This window comes from Dermacentor andersoni, chromosome 10 (genome assembly GCF_023375885.2).
Source record: "Dermacentor andersoni chromosome 10, qqDerAnde1_hic_scaffold, whole genome shotgun sequence".
In the NCBI taxonomy this organism is placed as follows: domain Eukaryota; kingdom Metazoa; phylum Arthropoda; class Arachnida; order Ixodida; family Ixodidae; genus Dermacentor; species Dermacentor andersoni.
Window position 1 is genome coordinate 85,316,910 of NC_092823.1, and position 17,610 is coordinate 85,334,519.

Sequence of the window (17,610 nt, forward strand, 5' to 3'; positions counted from 1 at the left end):
TCCCAGGTAACGAAGCCGCTCACGAGCTCGCCCGAGCGCTCTACCACCGGGCAACTCTAGAGCAGGGATCCAGCTCTAGAGCAGTTCCAGGGATCAAAGATAACATCATCACGTACAGGGAAATTGTAGATCATTACAAAGCGGAAAGAAGAATCTTTCCGCCTCCGCATCGGTCTCTCCCTCTCTCTGGAGGACGGTCGCATTTGGCGGCGCCTCCAGGGAAACAATTATACATCCCCATATACATCACCAGACGAGGGAATATATAACGACGCCCTTTGCAAAATTTGTAAGGAGAAACGTACGCTAGACCATGTAATATGGGAGTGTGCTGGCTCCCCAGGGGCCAAGGAAAACATTGACAGTAGAGAAGCCTGGGAGGCCTTTGCTCCAGAGCGAGGCTGAAGACGACCAGCGTCGAGCAATGCGCCTGGCCGTTGAGACCGTGAAGACGCACCGTCCTCAACGCGCGGGGCCTGCTTCGTCCTCCTCCTCTTAAACTACACCTGCGTGTAGTTTAAGAGGCGGGCACCCCAGCTCGGTGGAATAATAAAGTTTTCAATCAATCAATCAATCAATCAATCAATCAATCAATCAATCAATCAATCACGCGTCACTTGGTCTGGGGCGGCTGAAAACTCAGGGGAGCAGTGGCACTGCGATCGGTAGCGACGTACATTTTTAAAACCTTATAATAAATTACAGGCCTTACGTGGGCACCTGAATTCGTCGCTTAATGATCAGATGGAGCAACCCTAACGACTCAGTACGTTTGTACAAAATCGTCAAAATTATTTCGGGGTCCCTTTAAGGCTGAATGAGTGTGCCGATCTGTGCTGGCTGGTACATCATTAGGACCAGGAACAAACCGCGCCTTTGGACGGGAGGAAGCGAGGACGACAGACAAGGCGCCGTGTCCGTCGTGCTCACTTCGCCCCGTCCGAGCGCTGTTTGTTCCCGGTCCTTTAAGGCCCAGATCTGTCGCTGCGTTGCCACAGATATTCGCGAGTGTCTGTGAATCTCCTGCATTGTCCGCTGTTAGCACTATGTCGTCCGCATACGTGAGTCCAGGGACCTTCCGTTGCTCCATTTGTCCAATGCGCATGTAGGATAAATGAAATCCTAATTCACTGCTTTCCAGTCGTCTTTCTATGCCCTTAACATAAAGTGTGAACTACAATGGAGATAAAGGACATCCTTCCTTCCGTCCTTGGTGAATTTCCACAATTTCATTACATTTTCGACCTTAATGTAATTTCGGTGGTCTCTATATATGTCCCTCAAGGGCGCCACGAAATTGTCATCTATGCCTTCGTGCTTGAGAATATCCCATAACAATCCCTGTCTACGTTGTCGTAGGCTCCTTTAATGTCTAGAAATGCTATCCATAAAGGTCTAGTCTGAGCTACTGAAATCTCTATGCACTAAGTTAGTACAAACGTATGCTGTAAGCATCTGCCTGGTCTGAACCCATTCTGTGGTTCCTAACGTACATATTTTTTGTCCATTCACTTCGAGGGTGAATCACCGACGTTACTGTACTGGCCCGTGCGAGCTTGTCTTTATCAATTTGCCTTTGTTCCTTCACGCTTCTCTGTTATGGATGGGCCTGTTTATGTCTGAACTGCGCTTTATTTTTTGTACAGAAGTTATGCCTAATAATGGTACGTTATGTACCTCAGCGCATCGTCTCTTTCGATAATGTTACCATTTTCATCCCTTACAGCCGTTTGCGAATTCTAAATTTAAGCTCTGAATGCTCTTACATGGTTCCAGAATCAGTTTCGTGCGCCTTTGTTCCTTTTGCGAATGTTACGCAACCAACGCTCACTTGCACTTAATTTTATCTTGCACGAGTGGCCTCGCCACCATCTTCCTTTTTCGGTTTTTGTTCCATGTGTGTAGCACCTCTTCGCGTAATTCCAACTTCCTGGCTTTTCGATGTTCCCCAAACGGCTGCTTATATACGGACTTGTTTAGCTTGCTTTATTTCTGTGTTCCACCGCTTACGTGGTTTCCTATTTCCAATCCAGCAATTTTTTCGTCGTGTATGTCTTATCTCCTGCTGCATAACGTCTACCAGTTCTTTATATTACCAGACTGTTGTAGGGAACGCCTCCATTTTCTTCTCCGTGTTTTTTGCCTCCTCTGTCATTTGCTTTTCTTTCTGATGTTATTGTTTTGTGTTTTGCTTTAGTATCTCTCTCATATTTTAGGGTTAAACCTTTGGGATCGCTACCCAGGCTATTTTTTCAACGTTCGTCTGTCACCATTTCGTCTAGTCATCCGTAGACCGCTTCCCAGACTATGTCGTAGTTGATACATGACTGCCTGTTTCCGCATTGCCACGCTACCTATCCACCACACTCACTCTCCCTGTTTACTATAAGGTTCTGTTCGTCGCACGGATGCAGCACTAGAGAGCCGTTGTAATAAGTATATATGCGCATTCATATCTCCTACTAATAGAATGGTTTCGGCTTCCTTACCTGTTCTCGCTTCGGACCCAGCACAGTTCGCGGTGCCCACATCGAAGCGTTCACCACTGCTTTGCCAAATGGTGGGCCTCAGCTTCATTCCTACGTTGGCCAGCTTTTCCTCTACCACCTTCCTCTGCTTCTGCTCGTTCTTGGGCTCGTTTTGTAGTTTCCCAACCTAGCTTGTCCTTGTGCTTTAGATAGACGGTCTAGTCCCGACTCTAGCACGCACATCCAACAGATGAAAAGTGCCCTGTCTGCATGGCGTACTCACTGAAACCGCGTTTCTTCCAGCGCGTAGAAACACTCGCACGCAGAACAACGTACGCTTGGGCTCCTCCAAGCACCGACCCTTATCTTTTAGTGAACAAGACGTCGTAAAAAAGAAACTCTACTAGTAGAAAAAATAATAATATTCGTTACCTACGTATATCTAACCAAAAAACAGCAAGAAACTGAAGCGTGTGAAAAATAACAGAGAAAGATTGCGCGTTTGACCATTCTAACAACCAAATGAGCAAAAAACCAAATGAATAATACTAATTAAAAAATATTAAGGACATAATAATTAAAAATAAAATTAAGAACGTTAAAAAGCATTATATGTATATATATATATATATATGCAGCGGTGGCGTTGAGGTAGAACACCCGCCTCGCGTGCAAGAGGTCCGTGGTTCGAATCCCGGTGCCGCGCAATTTTCTACCAGATTAAAAAAAAAGGATCCGCGTCTTGGTAAAATTACATAAACAGGCCTGGAGTGTGGCCTGATCCCGATGACCAGAACCGGTAACGCACTCCCTCACCAGAGCAGGATTGGCCACCCTGGTGCAGTACTTGGCCACAACCTCCTATATGAACGCAACAATTTATACAGCACCAGTGGCACCCACGACGATAATGGAAGAGAGAACAGTCTAGAGGAATTCGAAATCCCGCAGGTAACACCGGAAGAAGTAAAGAAAGCCTTAGGAGCTATGTAAAGGGGGAGGGCAGCTGGGGAGGATCAGGTCACAGCAGATTTGTTGAAGGATGGTGGGCAGATTGTTCTAGAGAAACTGGCCACCCTGTATACGCAATGCCTCAGGACTTCGAGCGTACCGGAATCTTGGAAAAACGCTAACATAATCCTAATCCATAAGAAAGGGGACGCCAAATACTTGAAAAATTATAGACCGATCAGCTTACAGTCCGTTGCCTACAAAGCATTTACTAAGGTAATTGCAAATAGAATCAGGAACACTTTCGGCTTCCGTCAACCAAAGGACCAGGCAGGATTCCGTAAAGGCTACTCAACAATAGACTATATTCACACTATCAATCAGGTGATAGAAAAATGTGCGGCATATAACCAACCTTTATATATAGCTTTCATTGATTACGAGAAAGCGTTTGATTATGTCGAAACCTCAGCAGTCATGGAGGCATTGCGGAATCAGGGTGTAGACGAGCCGCATGTAAAAATACTGAAAGATATCTATAGCGGCTCCACAGCCACCGTAGTCCTCCATAAATAAAGCAACAAAATCACAATAAAGAAAGGCGTCAGGCAGGGAGATGCGATCTCTCCGATGCTATTCACAGCGTGTTTACAGGAGGTATTCAGAGACCTGGATTGGGAAGAATTGGATATAAGAGTTAATGGAGAATACCTTAGTAACTTGCGATTCGCTGATGATATTGCCTTGCTTAGTAACTCAGGGGACCAACTGCAATGCATGCTCACTGACCTGGAGAGGCAAAGCCAGGGTGGGTCTAAAAATTAATCTGCAGAAAACTAAAGTAATGTTTAACAGTCTCGGAAGGGAACAGCAGTTTACAATAGGTAGTGAGGCATTGGAAGTGGTAAGGGAATACATCTACTTAGGACAGGTAGTGACTGCGGATCCGGATCATGAGACGGAAATAATCAGAAGAATAAGAATGGGCTGGGGTGCGTTTGGCAGGCATTCTCAGATCATGAACAGCAGGTTGCCATTATCCCTCAAGAGAAAAATGTATAACAGCTGTGTCTTACCAGTACTATCGTACGGGGCAGTAACCTGGAGGCTTACGAAAAGTGTTCTACTTAAATTGAGGACGACGCAACGAGCTGTGGAAAGAAGAATGGTGGGTCTAAGGTTAAGGGATAAGAAAAGAGCAGATTGGGTGAGGGAACAAACGCGAGTTAATGATATCTTAGTTGAAATCAAGAAAAAGAAATGGGCATGGGCAGGACACGTTATGAGGAGGGAAAATAACCGAAGGTCATTAAGAGTTACGGAATGGATTCCAAGGGAAGGAAAGCGTAGCAGAGGGCGGCAGAAAGTTAGGTTGGCGGATGAGATTAAGAAGTTTGCAGGGACAACATGGCCACAATTTGTACATGACCGGGGTAGTTGGAGAAGTATGGGAGGGCAAAGGCCGCTCCCATACTTATCTAACTACCCAGGTCATGTACTAATTGTGGCCATGTTGTCCCTGCAAACTTCTTAATCTATATCTTCTTAATATATATATATATATATATATGGACGCTCCAAGTGAATCGTGCACGGCGCACGTTGCACCTCAACGCCAGAAGCGCCCAGACGTGGGGCCGCGACAAGAGGATGCCAAGGCTTAGCGACAACATCGACAAAGCCCTGCAGTTCTAAAGCGCGGAACAGACTCGCACATCGTGCGTACCGTGAGCGTGCCGTAGAACGCGAGGTCAACAGAAGGCGGCAACGCCGACAGGACCATGTAGTTCTAACCGGCGCTACTCGCGGCGATCATCGAGTTGGCTCATAAATTTTCTGCATAAATTTTCTGTGTCGATCCAAGCAGCAGCAGTGGGCGTGTTTGAGAGAGCTCACTCAGCCGTAGTGGGTATAATCCATCAAAATAAGAACAGTGCTCATGAGGAGTTATAAGGCCTACAACTGTGCAATTTCTTGCATAAGTTTTCTTTGTCGATCCGAGCAGCAGCAGTGGGCGCGTTTGAGAGAGCTCACTCAGCCGTAATGGGTATAATCCATCAAAATAAGAACAGTGCTCATGAGGAGTTATAAGGCCTACAAGTGCGCAGTTTCTGCTGAAATTTCATATATGCCGGTCAGAGTAGGTGCGGTCGCATTTAAAGGGCCCCTGAAACGGTTCCGACAAATTTTGTAGACGCGTAGGGCACAGCTTAAGTAGAACATTCGCATCACACTTTAAGTGAAGCGTTACGTATTAATGGAGCTACAAGCTATTACATGTTACCCTCCTCCCTAGCCATGCTTTTCCTCATCAACTCGTTCGCCGAGCTATCGGGGCTAAGCTCCGCCTTCTCTGGTTCTGCGTCACGATGCGATGTCACATCGTCCACTTCCGGTTGTTTCGGAGCCCGCCCTCGCCCGCGCGAAACATCTCCTCTAGCCGCTTGGCCGTCGACCCCAAGCGAGAGCCATCGAAGCAGCGTGCGTCGCGCGCATTCTGTCGTAGCGCCGACCGTGTCTGGTATTCCCGTAATCACAGGCAAGCTGGGTGTTTCGGCAAATGGCTGTAGGCATAAACTCAAGCTGATGAAGGAACTTTACCGTAGACGCACATGAGCGGCCTGATCGGTCTCCACGGCCCAGCCAACCGTGGGCGCAGAGCTTAACCAGCCAAACAAAGAGCTAATATTGCTCTAACCAAGTGTAAAACATTTTAAACATCTACAAAAACAACGTGTGAACTATTACACTCCTGTGAAAAATTTACACCAGCACCAAAGAAGAATACATTTCGTTGTTGCTACTGTGTGTGGTTGAGCTCTGTGCCACCAGGTGGCTGCACCGCGTGCAGACCATTCACATTTGCGCTTCTGCCCATCCCGTGAAACGACACATTCAAACGGCCAGGCCCTGTCCCCTTGCGCTTGCGTTGACTCTAATACCAGACTCGCGAAACGCTATTGCGTTAGTAATCTTCCGGTGTTAAGTGATGGCTGCAAACGCGCAAATCCTAGCGCCGATGGGATAGCGGCAGTCCGATGCGCTGCAGCCAGTCCGCTCGTCTGCTGCCTTGCAGAGGGTCACGATGTCGCAACTTGACTATTGCCAGTCGCTACGTTTGCAGTCCACAGCGCAACAAAGTCGAATCATAGTGCTCGCGAAAAGACTGAGACCGTCTCTGACCGCGGAGCTCCCGTCAAAATGGAGCACGTTGCAACACAAGCAGACGCCGCTTGCTGTGTGCCGGAAGTGCTTAAGTGTAGCGAGAAATTATTGTGCATTCTCTTTCTGTTACTTGCTTTTTATAGAAACAAATTAACTAACATTCCAACTATTACGAACATCATTTGTTCACCATAAAGTTGGAAAAATTATCGATGACACGCCCTGGGCAGCCAATCACATAGCTCACTGACGTCAATTGGGTGATTTAAGTCATATGGGTAGGGGCGGATTAAAATTCCACCGAGCAGTGCGCTAAAAACGGCAGTGGTGTACATTTTTAAAACCTTATAAAAAATTACGCGCTTTACGCGGAGCACTTAGATGCATCAATTAATGATCAGAAGGACCTACTCTAACGACTTAGTACAATATCGTCAAAATCGTTTCGGGGTTCCTTTACTAGATAGAAAGTTAGAAACCGTCTAATCAAACGTTTTGCAAAGCGCTCCACAACTTTCTAATTGGAATTTCTTGCCTAATTGTTGCTTCAGAAGTAGGTTAATTAATCTTGACTAACTATCTAATTACGCAATATACAAAGACATAGCGTGACACACTATATGTATACAAAAGCGAGCAACATATATTTGGATGCATTGTTAAAATGAAATGGGGTTTCACCTGCCAAAACCACTTTCTGATTACGAGGCAAGAAAAAAAAAATGTGTGACATACCCGCTTTCACGCCTTGATTGCACGGCTCCCTAACTGTCTGCGTACAAACGAACATGGCATCTTGTAGTAGGATACGACTTAAAAAAGCAGCAGTTGGCAACCAACGCACGCCGACCGCGCAAGGTTGTTACTCCGCCAGCCAAACACGGAAGCAAACAAAGTCGTCATGCAACCATTTCGAAATGGTGGTGTACTTGATACCTCCGGAGTGCCTGCTGTACCTGAAGAGTCCTTTCATCGGCGGAAGCGATGAAATGTGCAGCAGACATGGACAAAATGTACGGAGTCCGAGCATTTCACTTTTCAAAAGTCCGCAGTACAGTTAATTTCACTGCTAACCCCGTTTTACTCATGAAACTTCACTGCCAAATGAAGTGAAACTCGACAATAAAAAGTTGCAGCGAAGCATGCGTTTTCTTTCAGTTCAGTAAAGAATTAGACTTTCACTGTTCCTCTATCATAGACTAATGAAAACGTACAAAATTACGCGCATATTTTATTTTTGTGGTTACCACCGTATTTAGGTAACAGGGAAAGTTAGAAGTACGAACTATTTGCAGCCTCGCAGAACAGTGGCTGGCGGTTACGAGGGCGTGGGCGGGGCTTCACTGCAGACTTGAGTTGCGTCCAATTGTAGCAGGGCGTGTTGCCACCTAAAAGGCGACAGGGCAGTGACGAAGGAGTTGGCTGCGCGATTTACGCCAGAGATGTGCTTCCCTTGGGGCGGTTCATGATAGCGATGAGACGCAGCGCAGCACCCCCGGCTAAATGCTATGTTCGTTGGTGCCTGGAACGCATGGGCGCTGTGCAATCACGACTCGCTAGAGGGCACGTCACGTGGTGTTTCTTCGTATTTCGTGGGCATGCGCAGTACGCTGAAAAACACTAATACTTTGATAGAAAGAAAAACCGTTTATTCAGACCTTTTGAAAACCGCTCTGCAACTAATTGGAATTTTTTGTCAACTTCATTGCTTCAGAAGTTGGTTAATTAATCTTGACTAATTATCTAAGCAAAATACAAAAGATAGCTCGACACACTACATACAAAAGTGAGCAACATGCACTTGGTTGCATCGTCTAGAGTGCATCGGCATATTTTTAAACTGTGGTTAACGTTAGCTGAAACGCCCTGTATAGTTGCATGGCATTTCTTAGACCACTTTACTAATATTTCAATTCCCATACGTTCCAACATTTGCATTGGATCTCGAACTTTTTTGCCCGTGGGTACTCGTGGTCTAAAGAAAGAGCACACATACCTTTTAATTTCCACGCTGCTCGGGAACACCGTGGAGTTCTTTGCGAAAAACAAATGCTGTAACACTCGGTTATGTATACAAATTACCTGAACTGGTTCGGACAGTTATTTTTTTCGCCATGAATTTGAACTGAGACTGAACTGCTTTTGTAGGACTAGAACAAAATGCAGAAAGAAAATGTTTTGGTGCGACAGCCTGGCCCGTATTATCACATGCCACCTAGTTTCTCTGTTATGTGACTCAACTTCTCTAGACAGCCCTTCCCTTAGCAGCCATACTGCAACCATTATATTATCGATTATTTTCCCTAATATAGTTGCACAATGGTCATAGGACTGCTCAAAGTATCCCTGCAAGCTCGATTCTGCAACCTTGCGCTAGGGTATCGATTTCAGACCGCTGGCTGCATCAAAGGCACGCACTGCCCCCCATGGGCGATACTTTATACTTGAAAAAAAGCACATGCTACGAGGGCAGCAGATAGCAAAACCTTCTGCAGGCGATATCGCCAACGATTAAAGTTGGTGCAAAATGCATTAGGAAAAAATGGGCAAGAGAGACGCAGTCAGGGAGGCCACGAGCGTTTTATTTCTTGTCGGGGCGATCAGCCACACGTCCAACACAAGAGCAACTCTCCAGCACTTCGAACAAAAGAAAAACTGTCGGCAGCACAGTCACCGGGTCGCGACACTTGGAAGGTGGCACGATCGTAAATAATCTAGCCCCAACTACCATCGGGCATCTAAGAAGGAGGTTCAACATATGATGGATGGTAGACGTCAAAAGGAAACCACACAGGAAATGTACACGCAACACAGCTGCCAAGTGCCGCGTACCGACGACAGCATTCCGTACACACGCATTTCACCAGTTGCACTCAACGCCGCAGACACAGCCGAATATGACTGCCCGTGATAGGTCCAAATGAGAGTTCCAAAAACAATTTGCAGTTGATATGCTTGCTCCTTTTGCGATTCTCACACAGACACCAACGCACTACGCGCCTGGGCCACAGATGTGGGGGCGGTGCAGAAACTGCTGGCATGTTTACATTTGGTACAGCTCGCAGAATAGAGACACCGGTGGCAGTTCAGCGCTACACGGTCAGTGGACACACAGCACAAGGCACTAGACAAAACTGCGCGTATGTGCAGCAGAGGAGGAGGAAAAACTTAACAGAGGTCTAAATAATGCACGCTCTCGGGGGAATATGCACCCCAACATGGCCAAACGCTTACCATCCATAGGCAGCAGCTCTGATTGCACACAAGCACACGCGATACGCCGGCTGCGTAGGGGCACGCTCCAGTTGGAAGCGCACATTGCACGAGCGTCACCCGACCACACGTCAACAAGCGAGCACTGGGGTTACAGTTGATAGGGGGCACTGCTTCTTACAAGTGCAACAAGCAAAAAGAAGTGCAGAGGACAAGAGAGACTGCCTCCAAAGTTACGCGTACTCGCACTTTTAAACTTTCAAGAAATGCCTCTGCTTGTCAGTCGTGCACCTTCACTTGAAAACGGCCAAACAGTCGCACGGAAGACACAAAGAGCAGGACATAACATATAAGGTAATTACATAGGAAATGTGTCGGGCTCTGTTTTTCGTGTCCATAGCTTGAACATCTGGCTATTTTCAAATGAGTAAGATGCACAACCATTTGGTGGCTCACACGAAATTATTTCAAGATCAATGCTCTTAGATGACCTAGTTGGTTGCGACCAACACATTATGAACATGAAACCACTACATGTGCATTCATAACGTGTGCGGCATACTTTAGCATACCAACATGTTCACTTAAACCAAAAATCGAAAACCACTCTAATTCATCACTTTATAATCCAGGAACCAATTTTGCTTCTCGTGTGTGTACAAACATCTAAGAGTGCACAGGGGCTGCAGGGATCCAGTTGGTTAGACGATAAATTTGTCTGCGCATTTAGGGCCTCTCGCTTTACACGACTAAAAGGTGGACTTCAATTGTCTGATACTGCTATACTCGTGCGATGGCATGCTGCTCCAATTACTGCAACTGGCTTGATTCTGTTCTGCTGCGACACATGATGGAGACACAACTAACTTCATGAGCAAGCTGATCCTGAACTTGGAAGTCGAGAAGCCGACGTGCCAAATTCAGCCTTTCGTCAGTGTTGAACGAACGAAAAAGTTCCGTGTCCACAGAGATAGCAAAATAAAAGGCTGATGACTTATCTGCCGACAAAATTTGTATAAAATGTGTAAATCCCAAAGGCTTACGCACTACTGGTCAGGTTATGACAACATAAAAGTTTGGCAAGCGCAAATGCCAGGATATGCAGCTATGGACACCTTATAAATCTATGAACCGGTTTTGGAGATTGCGTTGTCAGCTTAAGCTCAGGTGATCCCTATTGTGCCATACAACACGTGTGCGTGAAAAGGTGAAATGGTAATATGCGAGGGCAAAGAGAGAAACTGCATCTGTCGCACTATGATCGGCAAAAATTTTTGCCTGATCTTTCACTGCTAACACCCTGATTCGAAATTACCCCAAAGGTAGCAGATGCACTCACTGCTGTGCAAAGTAGCCGCGGCCCTAAGCACTGGTGGAAAGCTTACAGCATTGTCGGTGTGGTTAAATATGTGAATGGGTGGTTAGCACAAAACAGATACAAGCAAAATGCAGAAGCACGAGAGCTGCGGCAGTGCATACGTACGGGTCAATAGCAACAGATCATGCCAGGAGCAATGCTTGCCACGACTGGCCAACTTTTACCTAGCTTAAATATTACATAGAGCTGGTGGGATTCCTGCTGCACGTTTAAGATGGCAAAAGCAGCAAAATTTTCATGTGAATGAGGTATGCAAAAAGTGCATTCAGCACCAGGTTCAAGAATACTTTTTCTACAGGCTTTCTTTTAGCATTCAGAAGAAGCTTGCAATTGAAGCGTTAACACTGGTGCTTTGTTTGGTAGGTCCCTGGTAGCTAGTAAAATCAATTTGCGAAGTTTCCCAGAAATCATCAATATGATAGATATCATAATATCATATCATAAATCATATAAATCAGAAATATCAATAGATAAGAAATGTGGCTTAAGCAGATCTTGTAGCCTTGGCTGGAACTATGGTCATTCATTCTGTGAAGCTTTTCCTCTTTTCTCCTGCATAGCTTGCCAGTGGCGCTGGCATTGGATAAACTGGCCACGGCTGTCTGCGTGGCCAGAAAACATCCTCAATGCGCATAATACGCCAGACACGATGACATTCACATCTTACACCCCAAAAAAACAACAACAAGGATGAGAACAAAGGGAAAAACTGCACCACTCCCGGGTAGGTGCAGGGCGCAACTATATAGGAAGACAGATTTGCAGCTAGGTCTAGGACGCTCCTAAACTGGCTCGACTAGTTTTTCAATAAATACCGCTCAGGGATAGATCTCTACACGCCTAGCACTACAGAGGCCTGCTGCCTCATGGAGGCCCATGCCATGAAAGGAAACAGGTGCAGTACATGTTACAGACACAAAAAGGTTGTTTGGTGAAGGGAAGGAAGAACCATTTGTACATTGCCGAGGGAAACATGACGCTTCACGTTGTCCCCCATCAGGTAAGCCAGGAGCCATTGTGGCTTTGGCAAGACGTCTTCTTTGGAGCAGCAGTAAAGACTTGTTTAGTGCATAGCTCCTGCGCCGACAACCACCCGCTCACTTGACGAGTCAGTTCACAAAACAGGAGGCTGGGCACACACACACAAAAGTGAGTGGGACGCAGGAGTCAAGCCATGCTATTCACAGTGACAACTATAAAAGTCAGCCTCCACATTGGGTACCCCGTGCGACAATTGCCCGCCGTCCTCAAATGACTGCCCCATCTATGCTGCCACAACGGGCACCGGAAGAGCAAACTCAAGCGTGAACGGTAGGCAGATTAATAGCCAAGATCAGCAAGAAAGGTGACGTGCGCCTTGAAAGACTTCAGCGGAGAAAAGGCATCTGGCTTGGAGCCACCGATAGCCCGCGCCCTCAGCACAGCTCTGGGGCTGTCACCACTGTAAATTGCTTATGAGCTATAGGCACTGCAAAACCAATGTCACGTTCATTTCTCAGTGCTCTCGCAGGCATCAGTGTCTCTGACATGTTATGACTGCTTGATGCCAGAGTCATTGACAAGACGAAGCACATGGAAGCTCACGCTGCTGCTTTTGACTAATTGTGACACGTTTTAGAGCCACAGCATGGCGCAAGGAGTTCAGGAAGATGCGCAATAATGACACGAATACCTTCCACTTCCCAGCAGCGTGCATTAGGCTGCAGCTTCACACATGTGTGTTTCAATAGTATTCTATGGCAGACATGGATATGGGCATCAAAAAATATCGATTTGCTGTGCACTACTTCTGGGCACTCTGTGGTAACTGTCAGGGCACCTTCCTCACATGAAAGTGCAACGCCCAAAGCTCAAACGGTTGTCTTTCACCCCGTGTGATCACTGCGTCCAAGCAATCAAGCATACAATATACTATCAAAAAGAAGCGCTTTTCCCTATGTTGAAGTAGCTCTAATATCGCAAGGTTCAGTCATGCGCGTCCAAGCATAAAATTTGCAATAGGCTTGGTGCCATGTTATGTACATGACAAGAAGGATCTTTGGTGCACGAGTGCTCTCCTTGAGTCGTGGCACCCTACAATACGCCCTCTGTCAAGGCATTACAATTTGCATACTCTAGTGCGTCAGATGTGTAAGGTTCCCCCTGGCCAACAGTTCTCAACAAGCGACAGGAGAGCTACACAGCAGAAAGATATGTGGTTGAGGACGTTGGGGAAGCGGGCATTCTGAAATAGGAGCCATACTGTTTCTATTATAAAGCTAGAAATACAAGTGGAAGAAATAGTCCTTCAGTATCCTCTGGCGCAACCAGGTAACATCCTCTGGTAACCAGGTAACAGCCTTAGTTGCTCTCAGCAACTAAGGCTGTCGTGACCGAACATCTGTATGGCTGTAAAGACAATTGTCCCGCAGTAGCAGTTGCCACGAGACCTTGGAGTGCACTTGCTTTCACTGGGTTTTGACTGTTGCCTCATATGTTGAGGCCTTTTACCCCTTTCTCCACCTGACGACGTACACGGCTGGCCACCACACTGATGCCAATCATGTTATATATGCAGCCGTACAGCTACAAAAGTCGTGGCTCAGCAGACCAGGAAGCCGGAGCCATGGCGCCATGTGCAAGCTCAGTCTCACTGCGCATATGCACGCAGTTCAAAGATGTGTGAGAATGTGTTGCAGAGACCGCACTTGAACCGACTTCCTGGTCATCTGTAGCCATCCACTCCTCCACTTTCTCTCGTTCCGTGGCCACTCGTCAGCAAGCTCCCCCTTTTCCTCGTGCAGACGCCGCCGATCAGACGAGCGCCGCGAGTCCCGTCAGTCCCCAGGCCAGCGCAGCGGCGGCGGCCGCCAGCAGCAGTCCGATCGCGTTGGCAGTGAGGCCTCGCGCCGGCAATGCCGCGGCCGTCGTTAGGCGTCGCGGCCGCGGTACGGGCCGCCGTCACGAGACTGGGATGAGACTAGCCGAGCGTCGCGAGTACGGCGTTTGGCGGCGGGCGGCGGCTTCGCGCAGCGAGGACACGGAGATGGCGGCGACCGAGGCCCCCGCTTCGCCGAGCACGGCCTCGAGGCTGCCGCAGCTGTAGCGGTTACGCGGTCGTGCCAGCGCCGCCGCGTGCGAAGACGAGGAGGAGCAGGGAGGGAACTCGTCGAGACTCGAGGCCCTGCGCAGCCAGCTGCCCAGCATGACGGGACACGACTGGGCACGTGGCAGCACACGTGACGAGGAGAAGCCCGAGGCACCACACTCGCCACCGTAGACGCCGGCATCCGCCGCCAGGGACGACGAGGAAGAAGAGGTGGACGACGATGTTGAGGAGGAGGAACATGATGGCGCCCGCAGCGGAGCGCCCCAGAAGGAACCGGACGAGGCACTGGTGACGCCAGAGTCATGGGAACCTTCCAGCTCGACTGATCGGCCCCACAGACTCTCTGGAGAATGAAAGTAAAATGTATTACAGAAGTTTGAATTTAAACGGCAGTGTTATCTATATCTTTGCATGGTTCAAATCTAGCATACTTCCATTAATTTGACCCTGACGGGATCGACGATATCGGTCGAATTAAACAAAAGGCAGAAAAACAAAGCACCAAACCACACTGCTGATTCACTTGCCAGTATTTGCCCATTTCCAGCATGGCCCCGAAGCAGACGCTTCGCAGCAGACCTGCGTTCGATGCGTATGTAGCAGCAGTAACGAGGCAACGCATCTAAAGATCGTACAGAGCTACTGCCGACTCCGAACGCACGCATTTGTCGGAGACTACAGCCAGCGCCTTTGACAGCGGCTCAGCAAGTTTGGACCTTGGAAGAAGAGTTGGGTTAACTCGAGTTGGGGATTGTACGAGCTGGTATTGCATTCTAAAACTCGTACAGCGCAGCATAGAAAGGAAGAAACAAGCTGAGCCGGCCAGATGAGGGAACAGGCCGCGGTGGTCTGCTCTCTCTCTCTGTCTGCTCTGTTCTTTTTGGGTTAAATTGTCGTGGAGCGCCAAAAGCCGCTGCCGCTTCTCGCCTCGCAACATTTCTCATACATGTCCAGACTAGAATAGTAACGTAGAAATGACATTGAAACTCCAAAACAAAATAGGAATCTAATGTGAATCCATACTTTTCACAAGAAAAATGAGCACTAGGATGTGCTGCACAATGGCGGCCGGTTTCCTAAAGTCGGGTTCTCCGCAATACAGCCGTGTTATGCTGTAAAGCACACAAATGCAGCGAACGTGGTTTTGGTGTGTCAAATTTCACCGTGCAGGAAATTCACGGACGAATGTTCTCTGAAAAAGGGGCGCTTGAGAATCGGGTAAATACTCCAATATTTATTTGTAAGTGAGCAAGTAAAGAAGTCTCGTAAATGTTCCCTTAAAGATCATTCTGGGGAAGGTTAAAAATTGGTATTTTCGATGAGAGGTCACACGTTTGACACATTCGCTGTACCCTCTCTCTAAGGGCTGCCAAGACAGACGCTGCCACAAGGAGAGTAACCAGCTGTGATCACCATTTGGATCGGGTGGGCGCGTGATAATCAGCCAAGTTCGAATTATCCGGCATAGACTATAATTCTGGATAGAAATAACGAAAGCTTGGTACCAGAGAAATGTGTGGGCGGCAGCCGGGACCTCTAGTCAGGATCAAATTAGCAGGATTTAAATTAACGGAAGCCTACTTAATTGAAAAAATTACTTGTGGTCACTTTGTTTTTAGGAAAACAAAGGACATGTACAATACAGTCCTCCAATAAAGGAAACACCAGTTAGCAATGAATCCAATATAGCTAAAGCACTTCCACATTAATGAGAGAAATAAACTGTTGATAGCATGCATTAGGCATAGATCTATGCATTAAAAAATTGTCTGCATGCAGCCAATTCGGTTTTCATAGGATCCAAACACTAAAGGGCTATTTTAGTGAATCGTACTGCAAATCAATTACAATCAATGACCACAAAAGCTATAGAGGGAGCTGAAAAGCAGAAGACAAAGTCAGTTACCAATTAAAATAATACAGGCTATGATCACAATTAATTCTTGTAATTTCAGTGAACTAAAAAAATAATTTAGAGGGTATAATGTCACAAAGCAACTCGAGCTATGAGGCCTACAGATTAATTTCAACCGCACAGGATTATGTATTGTGCACGCAAAGAATGGTACAGAAGCACTTCTGCATTCTGCATACATCAGGGTATAGTTGCCCCACACAGAAATCCAACCTACGACCACCCGCTCAGCATCCAAATGCCATAGCCACTGAGACAATGGCAAGTTCTAGTTCAGAAATTAAATCAGCTAAAGAACCCTACCAAGGTAATTAAAATAAATACCCTGCATACATGGCAAATGAATGATCTGCTGAACACATACTTGCATATGGAGATACGTTGGAATAATAAAAAACACGAGATTGTGAATTTTATAGGGAGACTCGTCAGGCCACTAAGTAACCCATTCAGAAACAAATTAATTCAATCCATTGAAAATTTTGTTTCATCACATCTTTAGAGTCATTAAAAGTGCATGGCCTCACAACAAATAAAAAATGTTCAATTCTTCAAGATTTGTGGAGTTTACGGAGTGTCGGCTCCATGCGAGAACTCTTTGCAGAAACATCAGATATAAAAATATCACTATTTCATGTCTTGCAAACTTGCAAAGCAGCTATCCAGACACTGGAAATATACGCCTGATGTAAAACACCATGAGAAACAATGAAAGAAGCAAACCCGCTACATGAAGACAAACTGACACTGAAGTCAAATATCCAGCAGTCTGCTTTGCAACCCGTTTTACTAATTAAAACACTTTACACTTATCCTAATTTGCAGCTCAGGGGCAATCAGAAGTGTTTCAAGATGTTTGCTGCGCATTTTTAATATCATAGTTATGTTAACTGCTCTTGATTTTGATGCACTACATTCACGTGCACAATTGTGCACCTAGTGCCCGAAGGGGTCAATGTTTTTAAACAGGACACTTTAGCAACAAACTCATCCTACTTAAAAAACAGAATTAGCCGCTCCATTGTCGAGATGTTCAATGCCTTCCACTGACCTGCCGGGCAGCAGCTTTCCACAGGCGGGGAGGAGGCGAAGTCCTGGAGCAGGTGGCTCTCTGAGGGGCTCAGGGGACTCATCGGAAGGGGAGGGGGCGCCAAGGGACACGCAGCGCCCGCCTCAACACTGGCTGCTGCCTCCAGCTCAGCCATGTCTTCTAAGGTGAGAGACCTGCGGCAGTGTCGCAAAAAAAGATATAGGATGGCAACTCAGGTCAACTGGGCCTGGAGAAATATGCACGAGGGTAAAAAAACGGGCAATAGGGGCATGATAAGCTTTATTTGACCGCTATGTACATAAAATTTTCAGCTTAAATGTGAACTTTTTCGTGAAGCAGTAATAAAAGTAATGGCGAGCTGTTTTGGAGGGAGTGAAAAAG

At 46.8% G+C, this 17,610-nt stretch overlaps 1 protein-coding gene across 2 annotated transcripts in view; it reads right to left on the reverse strand.

Annotated features, from left to right (window-relative positions):
* Window positions 1-9,145: 9,145 nt before the first annotated feature.
* The window catches only part of LOC126544193 (uncharacterized), a 126,647-nt gene continuing 118,182 nt past the window's right edge, over window positions 9,146-17,610 (reverse strand). For both annotated transcript variants that reach the window (XM_050191429.3, XM_050191430.3), the window contains exons 9-10: window positions 17,230-17,402; window positions 9,146-14,606 (exon numbers count right to left, since the gene is read on the reverse strand). In XM_050191429.3, coding sequence (XP_050047386.2) covers window positions 14,116-14,606; window positions 17,230-17,402 — 664 coding nt within the window. In that variant the 3' untranslated portion in view covers window positions 9,146-14,115. The remainder of the gene's footprint in view (window positions 14,607-17,229; window positions 17,403-17,610) is intronic.